The 21751-nt window shown below is 50.4% G+C and overlaps 1 protein-coding gene across 13 annotated transcripts in view; it reads left to right on the top strand.

Annotated features, from left to right (window-relative positions):
- MICAL3 (microtubule associated monooxygenase, calponin and LIM domain containing 3) overlaps positions 1-21751 on the top strand; it is a 234570-nt gene that overhangs the window by 150556 nt on the left and 62263 nt on the right. For all 13 annotated transcript variants that reach the window (XM_054470576.2, XM_063662754.1, XM_063662758.1 and 10 more), the window contains 3 exons: positions 306-492; positions 6276-6364; positions 7275-7362. In XM_054470576.2, coding sequence (XP_054326551.2) covers positions 306-492; positions 6276-6364; positions 7275-7362 — 364 coding nt within the window. The remainder of the gene's footprint in view (positions 1-305; positions 493-6275; positions 6365-7274; positions 7363-21751) is intronic.

Raw genomic sequence — 21751 nt, 5'->3', positions numbered from 1 at the left:
TCATAGCATTACTCAAGTCTGGTGTGAAACACTGTGATGCTGGCTCCCTCGTCAGCGGCAGGCTGGCCCGGGCTTTCGCGGTTGTGCCAAGTGTTCTCTGTCAGCGCCTGGAGGCAGTGACTGTGGTGGTGCCGTCACTCTGTGGCAGAGCCAAGAGCACAGTTGACCGTAGCCAGTTAGTAATCTGTCTCAAAGCAGACCCCTTAGTGAGGGTTGGCTTTGCTCTCGCCAGGCTGTGCCTCTAGGAGGGCCTGTGTGGCACTCCCTGAGGTGCTCCCCTTCCTCCCGCCCGCCACCTCCTGCAGGGCTCCATGAAGAAGGAGTTCCCACAGAACCTGGGAGGCAGCGACACGTGCTACTTCTGCCAGAAGCGGGTCTACGTGATGGAGAGGCTGAGTGCCGAGGGCAAGTTCTTCCACCGGAGCTGCTTCAAGTGCGAGTACTGCGCCACCACCCTGCGCCTTTCAGCCTACGCCTACGACATCGAGGATGGTGAGACACGCCGCGCCTCCGGCCCCACTGAGAAACTGTGTTTGGACAGTGTTTCCATCTGAGCTGGGCGCCTTCGGGCCCCTTCCTGCCTTATTCCATGTGCGTCTTTTCCATCATGCCTCTCCCAGCCTTTCTTGCCCCTCTCCCTCCATCGCTCTTTCTCTAAGACTCTTACTTACCAATATTTCGCAGCGTCACCAGGCTGATGAGAATGGCATGCATTTACCTAAGTCATTTCCCTGACTTCAGGAACACTTACTTGCTTTCTGACCTCAGGGTGGGAACTTGAGATAAAAGGAACACAATAAAAATCAGGTTATTTGTCTTTACAGAAGGGGACTTGCACGTCCATAGAAGTCACATATTTTGCCTAAGGTTGATGATGACAGCAAGTTGAAGCTGGGTCTCAGGCCCCTGGGTTCTCAGACCTTTGCTCTTGGAGATGTCTGCAGGGTGGCCCATGTTAACACCTCTCTGGCATCTGTCTGATCTCTCTCTGGTGGATTGTGAACCATTGCACAGGGCCTGAATCTGATTTACTGTGGTGTTCAAGGCCTGGTCTTTGGCAACATGTGCTGCCAGTTTTTACAGTGAAAAGACCTCGATAAGGTAACAGTAGAGAATTCCGCACACAGACGATACAGCCATCGTGATGGGCAGAGGCAGGCTGGCCGCCATCTGAGGACCCTGCATTGATGACCCCCAGCCCCATTCCTATAGGATGCTGGAGGGACTTCGTGGGAGGCAGTCTTATAGATTCCAGAGTAATGAGGGGGCCTAGATTAATAGGAGAGGCAGTAATCTTTGCAAGGTGGCATAAAGACCCTGACATTGATAGAAGATTGCGTGACTGTGAGATTATAAAGTGAGGTCATATAGCAGAGGGATACCATGCAGTTAGGACCTAGTCACTTCAGCTGTCCTGAGGGTGAACAAACAGGCACCTCTGTTAGAAGGAGCAAGGAAGGAGCCCAGAGAGGTGAGCCGAGAAAGGCTGACTCCCGTCATGGTGCCTGGCCCTTCTACTATGTTGGTGAAAAGCACTCCCAAGTCGGGGAAGGATGGAAGAATCAGGACGCTGTTTAGATAAGGCAGGCAGATTGTTTGCTGTCAAGTCTTCTGTGCCACCTCTCCCACACACCTGCTCTCTGGATAGCTCATTTGATCTCAAGGATGGAGCCTGACAGGGGGAGCCACCCAACCTCGCTCAGCTGTCCCTGATGCTCAGGGTGTTCTAGTTAGCCTCTGACTGTGGAGTCTGCCCGGAAAGATGTCGCAAGGTGCAGCTGATTGATCTATGGGTACTTTTGCCCATGGGTGTGCACGCATCTTTGCTGCATTCTGTGAAAGATGCAGAAGTGTAATGTGTGCCTCCAGGAGCTCCCTGTCCTATGGGGATGAGACCCATGAAGAGTAGCAGGCGACACGATTGTGTGCAGCGAAAGGCTCGGTTACACAGCCTAGGTTGTTGCTTTGTAGCAGCGCAGGGGAGGAGGAAATCTGTGAAGTTCAAGAGCATATTGGAATGACCTCCCTGACCCTTGGCTAGACTTTGAGAGAGAAGGGTATGGTGGCTGAGTAGAGGGCAGAGGTGCGCACCTGGCGGGAGCTTGGGTGGCAGTGAGAGGCCGAGAGAGGATGAGGCCAGCCTGGTTGAGTGCAGTATTCTTAACACTGGAGCAGAGAAGACAGCCGTTGTAAACCAGCTCCCCAAATTTTAACCCAGATAAAATGTTCATCAGCTTAGCCCCTCCACAGTCCTCCCCCTCATCTGTCAGAGGACAGATGGACTAGAGCCAGGAAGGAACTGAAGTTTTAGCCTGTTTTTTATCCAAGTTGCCAGGTGTCTCAGAAATCTAACTGAAGAGGCTCAGAGAACAAAGAATAAGCTGGGGAGGTTGTGGCAGGAGGAAGTAACCGAGGCCTTGTGCTGGGCCCCAACACATCACGCCCTTTGTCCTCACAACAACCCCATTAGGTAACTCTTTTTATTACTGTAATTAGAAGTCAGGAAGCTGAGTTCAGAGAACTTGTATGTTGTTTGTCCAAATTGACACAACTAGTAATAGCTCACTTGCACCAAATGACACCTGAGATTCATTCCAGGTCAGATATTCAGGGATTGTGACTCCAGGCGTGCTGCCAACTCCATACTAGTAAATTCAGAATCATATTTGAAGATGTCCCCGTGTTTTACTTGTGGTGCTATTTGTTCTGTCTTCAGCTCTTTCTGGAGGATGCCGTCTGCTCAAACACAGAGCTGCTCTTTCTTTTTTTGCAAAGCACTAGCTCATTTGTGATCGCTGCCAGCTCTTAAGACAAGGACTCAAAATTAGTGTCAGGCCCTTCCCTGTCATCTTGAGAAGAGACACACACTACCTCCACAGGTGGTGTGTGCAGGGTGGCCCTCGTCAGTGACGAGCCTGAGACTGTCTCCATCCCTGCAGCAGCCTCCAAGCCAGCCATGCATCTTCCGCTTGGACCACTGGTCTCCTTGCCTCTGTTACACCCCAGTCTGTTTCCACAGAGCAACCGGAGGGATTTTAAAAGGTGTGACTTGGATCTCACCAATGTCCTAGCCACTGCCGTGCAGACAGAGCCCACAACCTTGTCCCAGGTGGAAAGGGCATTGCGTGTCCACTCCAGCCTCTGCCGTCGGCTGCCCCCCAGTGTGTTGCACTCTTTGCTCCTGTGTCTTTCCATCCCATAAGCATGATGAAGCCACTGCTCCCTTAGGATGTGGCTCTGCTGTATCCTCTCCTGGGGTACACCCCCTGGTCTCCACAGGGTGAGCTGCCTGTGTTCCACATCTCCATGTGGCTCTCCTCAGAGAGGGGTCTGGCTCTTTTGATAGAGGGCAGCTGCCCAGGCACCAGTGCACCCGTGTGATTCTCCATGCAGGGCTCGCACTGTCTCATCCATGCGTCTATGGAGAACCGTCTGTCTGCTTGCCTGGGGGCTCTCGGTGTTCAGATCAGTAGCTGTCATACAGTGGCACTCAGGCCTGGGTGAATGAATGAATGAACAGCCCACTTGACCCTGGGTTTGCCCTGTGGCCATCTGTTTTCTCCATTTCCCTTTTCCAGTCACTCCCATATTCAGTTATCAGGATTCCTTAATTTGGACCATTGAGAATCAGTCACTTGACTGAATCACCCACAATTCGTAGCTAATTAAAAACATAGCAAGGCTGGGTTTACCACTGAGGCAAGCATAGTAGTGTCTCGGTAGTGCAGGCTCTAGCACCAGCATCCTGGACCACATCCACCTCTGCAGTTCACTGACTGTGGGACACGCTGGGCAGGTCGCTCGGCCTCCTGTGCCTCGCTGAGAAAGAGGTGGGTACTAATGGCACCTGCCTCACCAGCTTGTTGGGGGTTAAATGAGTTGATAGATGGAAAGCAGTTAAAATAGTGCCTGGCACTTGGCAAATGTTAACATTAAAATTAGCTTTTTTTTTTTTTTTTTTTTAATTTAAAAAGCAAAAAGTGCCATCGTGTTGAGTTTGGGAAGGGATATGGGGAGATGCGTACACGTGACTTGTGCCACCTCATTTAATATCTCCACCTATGAGGTGGGTACTGTGTTCTTGTCCATGGGAGGAGACATTTTCCAAAAGACAGATGAGTTCACACGGCTACTGAGCAGTTGAGACAGAGTTGGAACGGAGATCACGCTTAGCGCTCACATTGCTCGCGTCATCTGTACTGCCTTCCTAGAGAACACAGTTTGCTGGAACTTTTTGATTAGGCTTGGAGGACTTGTTTCTGAAATGTCAACCTCTTTTCTTTATTAGTTTAGGATACCAGAGCAGAGTTCAATGAGGATTCAGTTGAGTTCAATTGAGTTATAGTTTAAGATCTGGGATTCCACTTTTGCAAAAACAAGCAAATTAATGTAGGAAAAAAATAGAAGGAAGAAATGAAAGCCATGATAACATTTTAGTTTTCTGATACTGTAATAAGCAAGGCTCTTGGTTACAAGTAATAGAAACCCAATGCAGATGACAGTTGAAGCCTTAACTTTACAGCTTCCATCCAGATAGCAGTCCCCAGGGAAGAGCTGCCCCTTCCCTCACCTCCCTCACCATCCCCATAACGTCTCCAGCGAGCCTGCCTTTAGCCACATGCCAGTCCCCAGAGCACCCTGTCCTGGGTGGGGTGGAGGGAGTGAGTTGCCGAGTGGCCTGGGTCATGCGTTACTGGTGGTGGAAGGTCAGGCCACGTGGTTGCCAGCCCCTGTCAGTCTCATGGAGGAGGGAGGGGTATTTCTTAAAGAACGAGATAGAAAACAGACCAAAACAAGTAGCACATGATCCAAGCACTCATACATCTTATCTTATCATAATTATTGGTGGCCAACATTTACAAAAGCTGAGTGGCTTATTCAGATGGGAAAAGGAAGTCGTGGCCAAGCTCCAGGCAACAACCCGTGGCTCTACTCCCCTGGTGGAGGAACAAGCGGTAAGACTGGCGGGCTTTTGGCTGTCAGGTGTTGCCACTGTAGAGTCTCTGCATCCTGGCCAAGTGCCAGTAGCCAGTGAAACATTCTATCTGAGAAAGTATACTAGGCATTATGAAAATTATTTAAAATCTGTGTCTTTCTAATAGATTTATTCAGCATTGGATAGGGAGTGCAGGTAAAACAAGTCAGTTTCTCTGAAGGAAAAGAAGAAAGATATAATCAGATCATCAGGGAAAGGGAAAGGGAAGAATGCCATCTTACCTTTATTTTCTTTGACTTTTTAGGTCCTCTTATTGTAGCTTTGAGATCAGGAAAGCTCATTTGTCTAAGAAGCACTCTCTACAAATGAGGAAAATGAAATGGGATTACTTCTATTTCAACAGTTTCTGTAGTAGGGTTTATCACTTGAGATTCAAAAGTCGTCGGTCGCTCTTTAAGTGAGAGTAAAAAAGAGTCAGAAAAAAATGACTGTGTCACGGGAAAAGTCACGGGAAAGAGACTTTCCAGAGTCTTTTCCAGAGTCACGGGAAAAGCCAAGTTCAGTGGTGTGCAGGTTTTTCTGACCACACCCGCCATGGGGATGCACGCTACATTGAGACCCAGACACAGGTGCAAGTTCCAAGAAATAACGTTTTATTCTCATCATGCCACAGTACACTCTGGTTTCTATTCTATTCTGTTCTGTTCTGTTCTATTCTGTTCTGTTCTGTTCTGTTCTATGCTGTTCTATGCTGTTCCGTTCCATCTTACTCATAGTCCATTGCAGTATTTTTTGTTTTCTAATGTCCTTTCCTGCTGATCCTGACCCTCTGAGGGGACTGGGAGGGGGTTAGGGATAGGGTGCGGGAGGGGGAGCAGCAGAGATGGGCCTGTCAGAGCCAATGCCAGGCGATGCCACACCCCTGCAGCCTCCACGCCTCCACCCCGCACTTGTATTCATTCTTGGTTTCCCCAGCAATGCTACTCCCAGCGTTTCATGTGACCACATCTTTGTTCCTCACACACTGCCACTTTGTTTCCTGGCCCTGCCACACAGGCCTCACATCTTTGCTCTGGGCACTGATTGGGTGATGGCTTAATGGCCTTCACATTCCCAAAGGAAAAGACCCCCTTCAGGCCAAGCGAGAGGAGGGCTAGAATCAAAGTTTACCTGGAGGAACTGGCTTCTCTGGACAAGAAAGCTGGGCCCAGGGAAGGCTGGGTGGCTTGATGGCCTCGTGAGGCTGGAGGAGATGGAAAGGAGTGGCTGAGACCAGGGAGGCACGTTCAGGATCCGTGCCTGGCTCATCGCCTCTGTCCCTGCCTCTTGCTGTCTGCAGGTAAATTCTACTGTAAGCCACACTACTGCTATCGACTCTCTGGGTACGCACAAAGGAAGAGACCAGCGGTGGCTCCCCTGTCTGGAAAGGTAATGGTGACCATCCTGTAAGTGGGGGAGAAGCAGTGGGTGTTGCAGCAGTGTGGCTATGGGCCGGGGGCGGCCAACCTGCAAACGCCCCTGCGGCCTTGCCTCTCCTGGGAACGGGGAGGGCCCGAGATGCAGTGGCAGTCCTGGCTGGGGAGGGAACCATCTTTTCATGGATGATCTGAGGTTGCCTCGCTAAGGTAAAGGCTCCACCTGCCGCCTGAGTCGGACCCAGGAGATGATGCAGCTCTCCATCTCAGCTGCGTAGACATCTGCCTTCGTCAACACACACCTTTCTGAGAGGACACCCTGCCACAGGGGTGATGCCGCCTCATGTTCCACATGATTAGAGCCTCCTCCAGAAGGGCAGAGTAGGAGAGGAGACTGTCGGGAGGATCCCTTGGTGGCCCCACCCTCACTCCCCACACCCAAAGGGCGCCCTGCCTGCGGGGCCTTTCACTGGTTCTGTGAGTTATTTGTCTGCGAATTTTTTCTTTCCTTATCTTTTTAATGAGGGTGGCTTCTCCACCTGTCTTTGTCGAGGTGAACCCAGCAGTCTCTTCAGCATGGCTGCCACCTTGTCAGCACGCCTGCCTGTCAGTCCCCCTTGAAGGCTTCTGTTGCCTGCAGAGGGACTGGCAGGAAGAGGTGCACCTGGGTGGATCTAGACTTTGACTCCCAGTGACTCAGGAGGCTGAGGTGGGAGGATTGCTTGAGCCCAGGAGGTCGGGGCTGCAGTGAGCTATGATGATGCCACTGTACTGCAGCCTGGGCGCCAGCAAGGCCCTGTCTCTTAAATAAATAAATAAATAAAATTTAAAACCAGCCTGTCAGATTGTCAGTGCCTCTAGGGATTTGAGGATTTGAGTGCATCAGTCGGAGTCGCTCTTCTTTTTCTCATGAACTTTCATAGGAGACCAAAGGACCCCTGCAGGATGGTGTCACCACAGACGCAAACGGACGGGCCAGCGCCGCGGCCGGCTCCACTGAGAGAACCCCAGGTAGCCTCACTTCCTTGTTTGGCTGGGTGGCGCGTCACTCCGTCGGCCTCTGTGACAAGGCCAAGGGCATGAGCCAGCACCTCCAAAGCAACATTTCTTCATTCGGGCATCAAGTGGCCCAAAACCCTCTGGACTCCTTTTTCATGTGCCAGCTGCTTGCGTTCGGAGTCCCCTTTCTCTATGGCCTGTCGGAGGTGCTGGTGCAAATCGGAGGGGAGTTCCACTGGCAGGCTGTGGCCCAGTGATGGGGCCGTCCGGTGGGCAGCAGAGCCGTGAAGTGCTGTCCCTCAGCCCCATCCCGCACCGTCACACCTGAGGGCGGCCCGGGTCCCGTGTAGGTAGACAGGAGCTCGCAGGCGCTCCTGTCACCCGCCCTGGTGAGGCCAAGGCCACTCGGCCTTCATGCAGTTTGCTTCCAAGCTCCTCTGACGGCCTGGAGCTGTGTTGATTAAGCCCGTGGTCTGGCTTTGCGTTCACCTTCACTTAAGATTCTGCGTCCTGTTCCCTGTCACTCTGTGTGGATGAGCTGTGGCTGCTCTCTTGTCTGCCCTGCAGCATGATGGGACATGCCCTGTCCTGACCCCTTGGCCACTGGGCTTCTCATGAGGTCCAAGCCCTCACCTGTCCCACTTTCATGACCACTTCCTTGTGTTGGGAGGTGAACACTACCATCTCTACCTCTACAAACACATTTATTCTTGTCATAGCATGGCAGGACTTGCAGGGTTTGTGGGTACCAGGCCTGTTGGGAAGAATTTTGTAGGTTTTTTCCTTAAAATGGCCTCTCTCAGCAACTTGTAAAACTTGCCTGTGAGATGCGTCCAGAGCTCCACAAACTGCCGGGTGTTCTGAATGTCCCACATGCGGCTCCAGGTGGTTCATGGCCCAGGGTCACTGTGGCAAGAGGGGGCCGGCAGGGCTGTGTTTCTGTCTGTCACACTTTCCTCTTGTTCAAAACACATGTATCTCAAGCAGCTGTATACAAAACTCATAGAAATTAAAGATGGTCATAGAATTTCCGTGGTGGGACAAGAGAATTACCCATTTGGCCTTCAGTGAGGGTTCCCAGAGTTGCTTCCTTTCCCTTCCCTAAGAGCTGGTTCATGTAGGCCTTGTGGTGCTCATTCTGGGAGAGGGAAAATGGGCCCAGAGGCTAGGCGGTGTGCCCTGGGAGCCGTGAGAACCCAGCCAAGCCAGGTGAACTCAGCTTCTGCTACTGCACGTGCCCTTACTATAATCTGAGCAAGTTTTTTAAGTACCCTGCAGGTGGGACCAACATTTTATAGCCATGTTTCAACCATTAATGACTTTTAAACCTTCTACAATCTTGAAGATCTTTATAATCCATCTTTCTCGTGAAGTACCCACAGGCCTTTGCAGCTGACACTCTCAGAGCCCAGGCAGAATCACTGGTAGAGAAAAATAACCAAAGGGGTCTAGGCAGAGACTTTGGCTTTATGCTATAGAATGTACATTCAGTTGGAGAGAGCACCACCTTATTAGTCTGGGCCCTATTTCAGCAGAGATGGATTTTCTGAGGAACCTGACTACTCAGTAGAACAACTCAAAAGAAACTAAACTTTCCATTTGGGTTTGGAGTACAGAACATTTTTTAAAAAGAATTAAACACAATGAAGTTTAGGTTATTCCTGAATGACGCCAGGTTTGCTGACTTTCCCATCTGGTTGAAGTTGCCATTCTTGCCATCTAATTGAAAGTATAATGGGTTTCAGGTTTTTAGGAGTTCTGAAGAATTACAGGTTCCATAGAGAAGAAGAGGAAGAATGTTCTACATAGTGGGGAGAGAGGATGAGAGTTGGCAGTGTGGTTAAAGAGCAAAACCACCAAGAAAGAGTCAGAGCGCTCAGGACGTCTCTGTCCACGTGGTTCTTGATTCTGAGCCAGAAAGTGACTTGGTATAGCACAGGAGTTCAAAATGTGGTGTCCCAAAGGAGTCACAGTGTGGACCCTTACAGTTAATGACAGGCACTGTCCCCCAGCTTGGGTGGCAAAGGCCAGTGAGCTCAGGGCTGAGGGGCTTACCCTCCGGCAGCTCAGAGTCCAGAACATCTTAGTCCGGCAGCTCAGAATCCAGGGCACCTTGCTTCCCGGTGAGCTCACTCTGTTGTTAGCCTCGGTAGAAAAGGAACAGGATTATGGGCAGTATTTTATGGCTGGCATGAAATAGGTACCTTTTTCTCCTTTGATAGAGATTTCCTTCTTTAAATATGAAACTGAAGCTTTGATGACTTAACTAGACTTCCTTTTGAAAAGTTTCAGAAAAGCTCAGGTGTGACCAGGCACGGTGGCTCATGCCTGTAATCCCAGCACTTTGGGAGGCCGAGGCGGGCAGATCATGAGGTCAGGAGATCGAGACCATCATGGCTAACAGTGAAACCCCGTCTCTACTAAAAATACAAAAAAATTAGCCAGGTGTGGTGTGGTGGCGGGCACCTGTAGTCCCAGCTACTCGGGAGGCTGAGGCAGGAGAATGGCGTGAACCCAGGAGGCAGAGGTTGCAGTGAGCCGAGATCACACCACTGCACTCCAGCCTGATGACAGAGCAAGACTCCATCTAAAAAAAAAAAGAAGAAGAAAAGGGAAAGCTCAGGTGTTTCAGGGTCCCAGAATGTATGTTGTAGAGAACAGTCATTAGCTCAGGCCCATGGTGGCCGCCTCCACTGTGCACTCAACCAGTAGAGGCGATGATGACGGCACTTGATTCTCTTGTGTGTAACTCAGCCATCGTCCCTAGACCCACGTCCCCAGGAGGCAGGGCTGGTAAAGCTATGACTGGGCAGTGTTTGACCCAGCTGTGCTTTTACTCTGTGCCTCCTCTTTATATTGTGGCATTTCTCTCTTCTCCTTTATGTTCTTTTTCTTTTTATGCCAAAATTCTTGCTGTTGCCAAAACAAAAACAAAAAAACATGCCCGTACCCAATTACAACCCGCAGTTCAAAGAACCCACTCTAGGTCGGCTTTAAAGTGTTGTCTTTCTCTGGTAACCAAATCTGTACCTGCTGCCTAATTTAGTGTTTGGGGACATTGTTTACAGTATTTCTGTTTGTAATGTGCTTTTAATATAGAAATCCTCTTTTTTGTTCTTAAATCTATAAATGCTGTGTTTCCAAGCTTATACTTACTACTGCGTGTTAGTGGTCCTGGCACAGATTTTCTTACGCTGGCCTCGTACTGTCCACCATGACTTTAGAGAAAGCTTGAACAATAGGCAGAGCAAGGAAATCCCCAAAAGGGATTATTTTCCCCTTGGACATGAGAAGTTTAGTTACAGGTTTCTTGAATTCGTTTTTGTCCAGAGGAATCCTCTTTTTATCTGATACGGTCAATGACCAAAAATGAAGCAGGGAAGCCGAAGGCATAGCCGGAAAGGAACAGAAGAGCTTTTTTCCCGAGTGCTCATCACCGGGTTCATTGCCGGGCAGAGATGGATGGGGAGAAGCACGTTAGTTTCCTGTCATCTTATGGAAAAGATGATCTGAAGTTAAAAAATGAAGGTCACAAGTGGCAGTTGCCTGACCCCTGTCCCCAGACACTCGGTGCCCGATAACCATGAGGTTCCATAGTTCGGATCCTGAATGGGCCGTTAGGAAATGCAGGCCTTTCCCACACCAGCTAGAAGGGTAGCCAGGCAGTAGAATTTCATTCAACCCTAGGGTTCCCACCTGACAGAGGGAAGTTAGGAAGTCTTACTGCTTCCCATGTCCCCTTCCCTTCTAGGCATTTATGGAAAGCCTTTTAGTAGAGCAAAAGAATTCTGCAATCCAGCTTACCTCCCACCTTACCCCAAGAGCCATAGCTGATGGTAATGTGTGAATGTTTATATATAGGTACATGTTTGTATGTATATAGATCTAATTGCATATATATGGGTAGATATTTATTTATATATTGCATCCTAAATTATAGTAATTATAATAATAGTGAAGCTGTTTCTAAAGCTTCTTATTCCTGGTTCCGAGAACCACGGGAGCCTCACACTGGGGAGCTGTACTCCAGGTCAGGGCTTTGAGGATGCACAGCAGCGTAAGAGCAGCATGTCTCTAAGGAGATGAGTGGGTGGGTGTCTCAGAAAATGAGCAGCACACCCCCAAGAAAGGGTCCCAAGAGCAGACTAGGAACGCAGGGGGCTGCTGCTGCCAGGGCACCGTGGAGAGCCGAGCACCCGCCTCACATGTCTCCTGTCTGGCTCCACTGAGTTAGCCGTTTGAGCCCACTCCTGTCTTTTGGTGGTTAGTGCATCTTCAACTCTTCTCTGCAGGACACTGGAACATTCTTAGGCTGTCCCAAAAGGGGTTCCACCATAGCCTTGAAGGTCCAAGCAGGGCACCAAGGGGTTCACTTTTCTCCTGAGCCATTCAGCTTGGGGTGCACGCGGGAGGGGCGGACAGCCAGCCGGCTTCCCGGCGGCGGTACGAGAGCCCAACCGGAGAGGATTAGCTGTGCCAAGGAACACGCCACTGCTGCCTGTCTACTGCCCGCCTTCTCTCAACTTTTATTTTTGCACTTGTTTTTAACCTGTGCTCTTGTGAGTTCTTGGTGTGTTTCTTTGTGAGTTTTTATTTAATTGTGTAACTTTGTTTTTGCCGTTTACTGTGAAACCAAGGTGTCGTGCTTTTAATTTTTTTTTTTTTAACAAATGTTACATTCTTATTTAAGAGAATAAATTCCAAACAATCTTCGGGTTTCTGAGTTTTTCTTTTCCTTCCCTTTCTCTTGACCACAGGGTGGGAAAGGGGGAAGCTCAGGCAGGTCTTGGGAGTGAGCTTGAGGCCACTGTGGCTCAGGACTCCCACTCCGGGGGGTCAGCAAGACAGCAGAGGTGCAAAGTGGGGAAATAGGTTTTTATACCTGACATAGCTTCCCTTTAACAGAGGACTCCTGTGTAGGGGCTGGAGTGGTGCGAAGTTTTGCTTTGCAGCAGCTGCAAGTGGAGAAAAGCAAGAAGGATGCCACCTGTGCCCATGGGCCTCAGGTGCAGTCCACCAGCAGGAGGGCCCGCAGTCTGGGCGGATGGAGGGGTAGAAATGCCATACAGAGCCTGGTCAACCATAGGGACATAGAGCCAGGCACCTTCTTCCTGCCTCCAACTGTGGCAGGGAGCTGGGGCCAGGGGCGTGTCTGTCTTCCACCTGGAGGCTCTGCCAGGCATGCCCGCAGGCACAGCAGCCTTGCTCCTGGTAAGGTTGAAAGTTCTTGCTCTTTCTTCCTGAGCTGATTTCTCTCTCATGCCATCTTTGGTGTGACCTGGACACTGAGCTGGGATATCTGATTCTTTTTGGCCCATCTCCAGCCTGGAGGGAGTAGCCTGTATTGAAAACAGACTATTCCCTTCTCACACACACTGCTGCTGGCATTAGCAGCTGTGGCACTGTTCCCACATTTTGCCAGCTGCAGTGGGCACAGGCCTAGCCTCATGCTCAATTGGCCCAAGAGAGGGCACTGTGCTGTGGTGGTCAAAGCACTCAGCCCCGAGTCTGCACCTGCCGGGCCCTAGGCACTTGGGTGTTCTCACATGAAAGAGCCCTCTCTGGCCTCCATCCCCCTGAAGCAGCTCTCTTGGAACGTGAAGAGGTCTTGGCTTCCCCATAGATCAGAGCAGCAGGGCCTTGGGGTCTGCTTGGCATTCTCGACAACCAGAGTCCAGGTCAGGGAGGGCCTCACCCCCCAGTAGCTCACAGCTCTGCTGTGACACCGTCATTTTCCTCAGAGCCTTGATGGTTCCGAGAGTCTGGGCGGTGTCTCCTGGCCTGCTCATGTCCTTCCTCCCCTCAGCCCCCCAGGTCTGTAGCCTCTTGCTCCCCTTTCTCTGAAATAAGTCAGTCAGTATCCTGGTGCCTGCAGAAGGGAGAGAAGGAATTGGGATGTGGGGGGCGCCATAAGTGACAATAAATTAACTGAGAGTCAGTAATAAGGATGGATACATACATGTGCATAATTTTCAAATCTCAGCCCCTGGCTGATGTTGCCTGCCCATCTCCCAGCAATAAAGGGGAGGGGACCACTGCTGTTCAGAGCGATGCCTGAGGCTTCCAGCAGGAAGGTGGGGACACCCATCGTGATTCTGTGCTGCCCATTGGCAACACCCCAGAAAATCCCCTTTGGATCTCAGTTTCCTTCTGAAACTTCCGGAAATCTGTTCTTTTTTCTCATAAACTCCCTGTCAGTTTTCCTAATTAACACACTGCCTAAGAGGGAGGCCGTGGTACAGACATGGAAGGAGAGCAGGCTGTGAAAATGGGCCACGCTTATTTTCATGCTAAAAAATAGGGCAGGATGATGCCGTATAGGACCCAGGTCCCACAGGTGCCCCCCGAGATAAAAACACCCATGTGGAGCTCTGAACGGCAGTAGCCAGGCAGAGGTTTCAGGAGGAGTCTCTCCGAATTCCAGCCCCTTTCACGAAGCCCTGAAACCTCCTTGAGACTCAAAAACCAGCCCTTACCTTGCAGCTCACCCAGCCAAGTGCCTCACAAGTGCCAGCAAGTAGATTAGTCATAATGAAACAAGGGGCGGTGAGGCCCATTGGCACTCCTGCCCAGGTCAGGTCATGGCACTGTGGGCTCCTCTCACTGCCGTCCGGAATTCTCAGCACCCTGTTGGCTGCCAACACCTCTTTCTTTATAATTGCTCCTTGTCTCCTCACCGCTTACCTTGGCGGGAGGAGGTGGTAGGCTTGTGCGCAGAAACACGTTTCATTGCCCGGGAGGGGACGCAGGCCTCCAGGCAGATGGGACTCTCCATCAATTACTTCCGGGTTCTACCAGCCACGTGAACACCAGGTCCCTTTTACTTCCTGTAGGCCAACTTCCACATCACTTTGCAAAAGCAGTTTATGAACACTTTCTGAATATTTTGGGGGCCCTTTAATGGGTCTCCAAGAAGGACAGTGGGCAAGAGGTTGAATCACTGCCAGCATCTTCACCCTAACTCAGGCTAGCTAAGCCCAACCTTGTCACTGATGTACTTTTCCTCCCAGCAATAAGAAGTATGCCGTGCACAGGCAGAATGTGCCTAAAACGGGAAGAAGGCACACGCCCCTCAGAAGGCCCTTGCTGGCATGAAAGGGAAGTTTTGGAACACCCTTCCACAGACAGGGAGTCTAGGGCCCCAGCTCCGCCTTGCTGCAGACTCTTGGGGCCATGCTGGGACAGCTACTAGAAAAATCCTTACAGAACTTCTCTTGGCCTCTTGTGTTTTCTTTATCTCTATTTCTTTCTGTACTTACCCAGCTCTTTGTGCTTCTACATTAATCACATGAGACTGCCCAGGTCTGACTGTTAAGTGACTGATTTCCTTATTCTGTGTTCTGTGAAACATCAGAGTTACTGCCATTTGATCACTCTCATTTCATAGTCAGTGCAGCCTGATTTCTTTTAGGTCCATGCTTGGAACTGTTGGTCTTCAGTAATTGTTTTACATTGAGTAGTCCCTGTTCCCAGAAGAACCCAAAGCGTTTCAGCCCAGTGCCTCCTGCCTCGCTGGGATTCCAGAGCCTTCTGCAAGGTTGGATTGTCCCTGCACCTGCATCTCAGTGTTACCCTGCCTCAGCCATTGCCAATTCCCCAGGAAAGGAGAACCAGTGGAAGGGCACGGGCCCTGAGTTGTTCTGGTGACAGGTGCTCCTTAAGGTAGAATTAATTCCTGAAGACCGACACCAGGCAAGGTCCCAAGGGCACTGGAACTCAGGGCTTTTGTGGGTCTGGGTTTTCCTCAACAAAAACCTGGCAAAACCAGAGCCATTTTCCTGGCAGAGGCCTAAATGAGTATGTTTTCATGCTGTTCTCATGTTCTTCTGGGCTAATGAAGCCAGGAGTACTGTGTAAGAGAGCTCCAGAGAGGGGCGTAGCCCGGGCACTTGATCGCTGCCCAGAGCTCAAACCTGAAAAGTGAGAAGCATGAGGAGCCAACTCTCCTGCACCTGCGGGAGAAGAGCCACGCTGCAGGCCGTGTTCCCCAACCTTGCTGGCACCAGGGTCTGGTTTCATGGAAGACAGTTTTTTCACAGACTGGGGTGGGCAGTGGTTTTGGGATGAAACTCTTCCACCTCAGATCATCAGGCCTTAGTCGGATTCTCATAAGGAGCATGCGGCGTGGGTCCCTCACATGCTCGCTTCACAATAGGTTCCCGCTCCTGGGAGAATCTCGTGCTGCCGCCGCTGATCTGACAGGAGGCGGAGCTCAGGCTGCGACACTCACTAGCCAGCCACTCCCCTCCAGCTATGTGGCCTGGTTCCTGACAGGCCTGGGTCTATGACCCAGCCCCGGCCACAGCGCAGCGGGTGGGAACTCCTGCCGGAGTAGTTTTCATGGACAAAGTACAACCTGGTGACCAAGGAAGAGCTGGTATCGATTAACAGGATTATGGCAGCATATTTATTTATTGTTGCCCTGTTCCCCAGAACTAAGACTAAAAAGACCAGGTTACAGTGAGACCAGCTATAAAATTTCTTTCCTACCATTTTACTACCAAGAGACTAGGTCAGTAGGTTCTTTTAAAAGTAAACATTTTCTTCTAGAGTTTCATCTAATGTGAATTACTGTGAACCAGCTGCTGCCTTCCTTTAGGCCAGTTCAGCCTTCTCGGGGTATTGGCGTTGGTAGAGGCACAGGAACGCTGCAGTGGAGGGTGCAGGGAAGAGGGCTCTGCGATCTCAGAGAAACAGGAAGCACTAGGTGCTTAGTGAGGAGAATGAAGGGCCAGGGAGGTAAGAGTCAGTCCGCACTGGCTTGCTGTGTTGCCAAGAGCCAGCAGCCATCCTTCATGCTGCTCAAAAGACCGTGCTTAGTGCTTGTCTGTGTTTGCAACCAAGAAAGCCCTCTTTGCTGAAATACCTTCCCCAAATAAAAATCGACAGTAAAGCTTGCAGTGCCATCAAGCTTTACTGTCCCCACGTGTGACTGATGTTTATCAGTTAGCCCTGGGGACCCTTGCCATGCTCACTCACAGAAGACGATGCTGGGAGACACAGTAGCGGCAGCAGCGGTTGCTAACATGTAGCACGCACTGTGCACAGGCCCTAAGCAGATGCTTTGTGTAGCTGACCTTGGATCCTCACAGCAGCCATAAGGGAGGCAGGCCCCATGTTGCACATGGGGAAACAGGCACACAGGAGTTAGGCAGGCTTGGCCAAGGCCACATAACCAATAAACTCAGAGTTGGGCAGAAGCTGTGCAGAGGACACAGGAGCTGCCCTTCATCATTCCCTGCAGCCTGGGCTCGGCAGCGTGGGCAAGAGTCAAGAGCCCTATGTGTAGATGCCCTGGAGAAGCCAGTGGGTTTCCATTTCATTATTCCTGGAAAATACAGGTCTCCCAATTTGACAACCATCCCAGAGTTGGGAATGTGCCTCTGGAAAGACAGCACATTAAATAAAGGCAAAGGATTTCTCACTGAGGTGCAAGGGGGGAAGTCATAAAAGAAGTGGAGGAAGAGAATGACAACCATCCGAATTGACTGTAAATAACATGAAATGAACTTTCTCTTCATTTTCTCTATATCCTTCGTTTTGGTCCTCTCGAATCGAGCCTGAGGTTTTGTTATGAAGAATAAGCCATTCCTCCATCCGTCCACCCTGCCAGTGATGTGGAGGATTGGGGAACATGCTTGGGGGATGATTTTTCTTCAAGTTCTGGTGTAACTGCTTCTAGCTTATAAATCTGTTGGCTTTTCCTCTACCACCTCATTTTCTGATACGTTTCAAAGGCCTGAGTGAAGGTGGAGCTGACAATTCCATTGTGTTAGAGCTTCACAGCTGCCATTACACAGTCCTCTTAAGATATTGCCTGCCGTGGGCCTGTGTGGGGTTTGGGATAGGGGAAGGAAGGGATGATTTTGTACCTCTTTTCGTGCTGAATATGGACATTCTGATCTACTCAGGCTTGGGCCACTCTGTACTGAACTCACATGTAAAGTGACTGACTCGTAAGTCTTCGGGCTAAGTGTGCATGGGAAGTCCTGGTTGTGCCTGCCAGCTGCAACGTGGTTCAGCATAGAGAGCTTTTCAGGAAGCCTCCTGGGCACCCGTGGCGCGGCCTGGCCTGACCTTGGCAAGGCACACTGTGGCAGGGGCCCTCAGAGCTCTCAGGTTGGAGGTTTCTGGAAAATGGGGAAAAAGAAGAGTTGAGAACACAGCACAAAGGTAGGTGTGTTTTTCCATGCCATGTTCTCCCGTCAGTTTTCTTCCTGGGTTTAGTGAGACGTCCTGCTGTAATGTCCAAGTGGAACGTTCTGTTTGTCAGAGGCTTCTAGCATCCAGCCAGGAGAAAGTGAGTGAAAGGCGAGAAGCCCATCAGATTCATCTCTGGTGGTCTCCTTTAATTCCTGCGGCCTCATGCACACGACGAACGTGGACGGAGAGGTAGGGGATGTGCAGGTGCCCTGCAGGGGCATTGCCAGGAGGAGCAGAGTCACCTTCCGTCAGTGGAGTCGTGTCATGAGACAAGGGAAAGTGCAGGTGCTCAGCGAGTGGCAGTGACCAGGTTTGTCACAGCATGCACCTCCCTCGTGGATTTCCTGTCTGTGGATGGCAAGCCCAGAGCTACCTGTTCACCAGGCAGTCCTCGGTTGGTCCTCCATGTACTGCACTCCTGCTGGTCAGGCATTGCACCCTGGCAGCCACGGTGAAGGGTCGTGAGCTCACCACGTCAGAGCATGTGGAGAGTTGGTTGGTCAGCCTGTTTGGTAAGAGATTAGAAATAACTTGATATAACTTCTAAGCCAGGGCTTCTCCAGCCCAGCACTGTGGACGTTTTGGGCTGGATCCTGCTTTGCTGTGAGGGCTGTCCTGTGCCTTGTGGTGTGTCGGGTGTGTCCCTGGCCTCTCCCCATCAGACATCAGTAGCACCCCCTCCCCAAACTGTATCAACAGAAAATGTCTCCAGACATTGCCAAGTGACCCAGGGGAAAAATCACCCCAGTTGAGAACCACAGAACTAGACTAAAGTTAGAAGAAAGGACATGACATTGACAGACTGTCAGCCTCAGTTATATTGTGGGAGGAGTGGGGGTGGGGTAGAGGAGGCTATCAGGATAGAGGACGGTGAGAATCAGAAAAGTGATCCTGAACAGTGTTGCCAGCTCCCAGCCCAGGCCTCCAGACCTGTCAGCCCCCATAAAACCGTGAACACACTTCCTAGTGGCTGTGCTTCCTCACACGTTGGGACCCCATATGAAGACTGCATGCTGTAGGATGGACGGGTGCAGATCATTTTAGAAGGCAGACCTGCAAAATAAAAGCAGAGATCCTGTGTTGTTTCTGTACCCCAGTGGATGTGCACACCCTTTGGGGGTGGCCGCAGCCTCAGAGAGTGGAGCTGGGTCTCAATGGAATCAGCACAGATCTTGAAACAGAAGATGTTAATTTGAGTTTCAGTTCTGCCACCTGTCATGCTTGCCGTCATAACCTCTGTGAGCCTCAGTTTTACCATGTGTAAAATTTTTAAATGAAGAAAAATGCTACCTGCTCCTCTGTCTGCTAAAGTTTTTGTGAAAAGCGCATAAGTTAAGATGTATGAAACTTGTTTATTTAAAAGCATTACAAGAATATCAAATGTGATTGTCATTGGCAGGGATTCCAGGAAGTTCTGGAAGAATTAGAGTGAGGGTGAATTAGAATCATTTCTACTGGCTGTGAATGGGCCTCCCTCTCTGGCCTGTGCCTGCTGTGGGGTTAGGACAAGGTAGCCCGTTGAGATGTATCTTCAGCCAGCAGAGACTGGGGGAAGCAGAAGAGGTGAGAGCTTGGCTGTCTCCAGGCTGCAGCAGAGTGGGCTGGGGGAGTGGACCTGCGTTGCGTGCCAACTGTTTAGAAGCACGGTTAAATCTCCGTGGCTGCTTGGCTAAATTTGGCATTGCTTTTTCCCTCAGCCTGCATGAATGGGATGTGAAGTCACCTACTGATTCCATGACACCCTAGGGGCTCTTCACTATAGTAACAAAAGCACAAACAGTCCTACACAGGATTTACATTAAGCTAAATATTCCTTTTTTTTTTGAGATGGAGTCTCACTGTGTCACCTAGGCTGGAGTGCAGTGGTGCGATCTTGGCTCACTGCAGCCTCCATCTCCCAGGTTCAAGCGATTCTCCTGCCCCAGTCTCCTGAGTAGCTGGGATTGCAGTCACATACCATCACGCCCAGCTAATTTTTATATTTTTAGTAGAAACTGGGTTTCACCATGTTGGCTAGGCTGGTCTCGAACTCCTTACCTCAGGTGATCCTCCTGCCTCAGCCTCCCAAAGTGCTGGGATTACAGGCATGAGTCACCAAGCCTGGCCTTCATTAAGCTAAATTTTCAACTCCTAACCTGAAAGTCGGAAATGTGAGTAGGAGCCAGGTAGCTTTCTCTTAGGCAGAGCAAGGGTTTATGTGTGGTCCCAGGGCCTGTCTGGGGTTGCTGGTTAGACCCAGGAGCCTCGGTGTTACCCTGTGGCCCCTTTGGAGGAGAGGAGGGTACCTGATTTCCTCTTGGAATCAGTGCACGAATGGGTGTTTTATGATAGACCCACAGCTGCTCAGCTGCTGCTGATGCTGCAGAAAGGGTGCCCCGAGCCTGGGCTGTGGCACTCCTGCACCATCAGCCTTTGTTCTTAGTGTCTGCCTGCTTGTTTAGAGCCTCTCCATCCCTAGACACTAATGATTCTTTTCCAGGCCAGCCTCAGTGGCCCTCCGACAGGTGAAAACAGAAGTGTGACTGTGATTGACGTTTTACAGGGTAGTCATGGGCACTGCGGCAGGCAACTTTAGTTTCTTTCCAAAAACACATCTGCAGCTAGCCAAGGGAGTATGTATATGTGATTTTGTGTCTTTAAAAGAAAGGCATCTGAACCTATTTAAAAGAAGCCTTTTGTTGGAACGTGGGTTTGTCTCTGTGGGTCCTCCGATGTAGACCTAGCCTGCCTGAGGCTGTGTGGCTGCTCACAGGAGGGTCACATCAGAGCTGGCTTTGGATGCATTCTGGACTGGGAGTGCCAGGGGCACTCTGCTCTGGAGGACAGGAGGGTTGGAATAGAGCCTGGAGTCTTGGGGAAAGCACGTCAGCCTGGACTTGCTCGTGCTGATCCACATCCTCCTCTGCCCTTCCCTCGCCACGTGTCAACACTGGGCCCCTTTCTGGTGAGCAAGCTGCTTCCCAGAACCAAACTCCCCTCTACCGCGAAGTGAAGTGCTTGTATCAGGACATCAAGCCATTCGAGGTAGTCTCTTTTCAGAACTTTGATGTCCGCTGTGCCATTGGCGTCTTCATCAGAATTTCTCTCCTGAGTGCTATGAGAACTGTTGCTGTCTTGGTAGACTTGCCCTTTTCATGAGGCGGCCGTTCCCATTTGTTCTTGGGGCCCTGCATAGCACCAAGCTACCTGACAGGCTTGGTGGTCATAAAGTCTCTGTGTTAAGATGAGGAAACCAAGGCCAGAATATGCTCAATATTATAGTGGAGCAAAGCTCAGACACAGGATTAGAATTCTTTATCCTGATCATTTATTCGAAACACTTTATTGGCTGTCTACCCTGATGCACTGATAGCTTCAGGAACACAAAGATGATGAGAATAATCCCTCTCCCCAGCAGAGCCTCTGGTTTTAGAGTCCATTCAGACCTAAACAGAAGGGGAGAGATGCCCTAATAAAGATGTGTATAAAGGCCCTTCGAGGGTGCGAAGTGGAGCCAGAAGCAGGATCGGGTAACGACGGCAGAAGTAGGGGGGACGCCATCCTTCCTGCCTTCACCTACCCCTTAGGATTGGAGAGATCAGCCCTGCAACTATTGACTTGACAGATTACTTGTTATGTAACTGTAGGGAACCTCCCGGTTCACGAGCCACGTATTTGAACCAAAGAGTTAAAATATTTCAAACCCCAGCGCATAACCGCTACCCTTTCTGAGATCTTACCCAGCTACATCCAGGTGGGCAGGTAATGAAGGTAGACAGCTAGAGCGCAGCACTCGTGCAGTTTAAGAGGAGACCCAGCTGAATTCCAGTGCTTTAGACATGTCCACAGCCTCCCAACGCCAAGAAGCAGCCATCAGGAAGATGGCCTGGCCAGTTGATACGAATCAAGTCAAGGTTTACCTGTGAGATGGTATAACACGTGAAAAATACGTTTTCAGGAGAGCTGCATGACACACTGGTGAGTTGTATGTTACTGGAGAGTCGGGTGTATAGCTTAAAAGAAACCTCCTTGCCTTGACCAGATACATTGATGTGTACCAGGATTTCCATTTGCCAAAAAGGCACCTTGGGAGGTGATGTAATCATAACAGTAAAAATAACCTGACAGTAAAAAACTAACTCGGCCAGGCACGGTGGCTCATACCTTGTAATCCCTGCACTTTGAGAGGCCGAGGAGGATAGATCACCTGAGGTCAGGA

This window comes from Pongo pygmaeus, chromosome 23 (assembly GCF_028885625.2).
Source record: "Pongo pygmaeus isolate AG05252 chromosome 23, NHGRI_mPonPyg2-v2.0_pri, whole genome shotgun sequence".
Classification (NCBI taxonomy): domain Eukaryota; kingdom Metazoa; phylum Chordata; class Mammalia; order Primates; family Hominidae; genus Pongo; species Pongo pygmaeus.
Note: the sequence above shows the minus strand (reverse complement) of the source record. Positions and strands in the feature narration are given on the sequence as shown.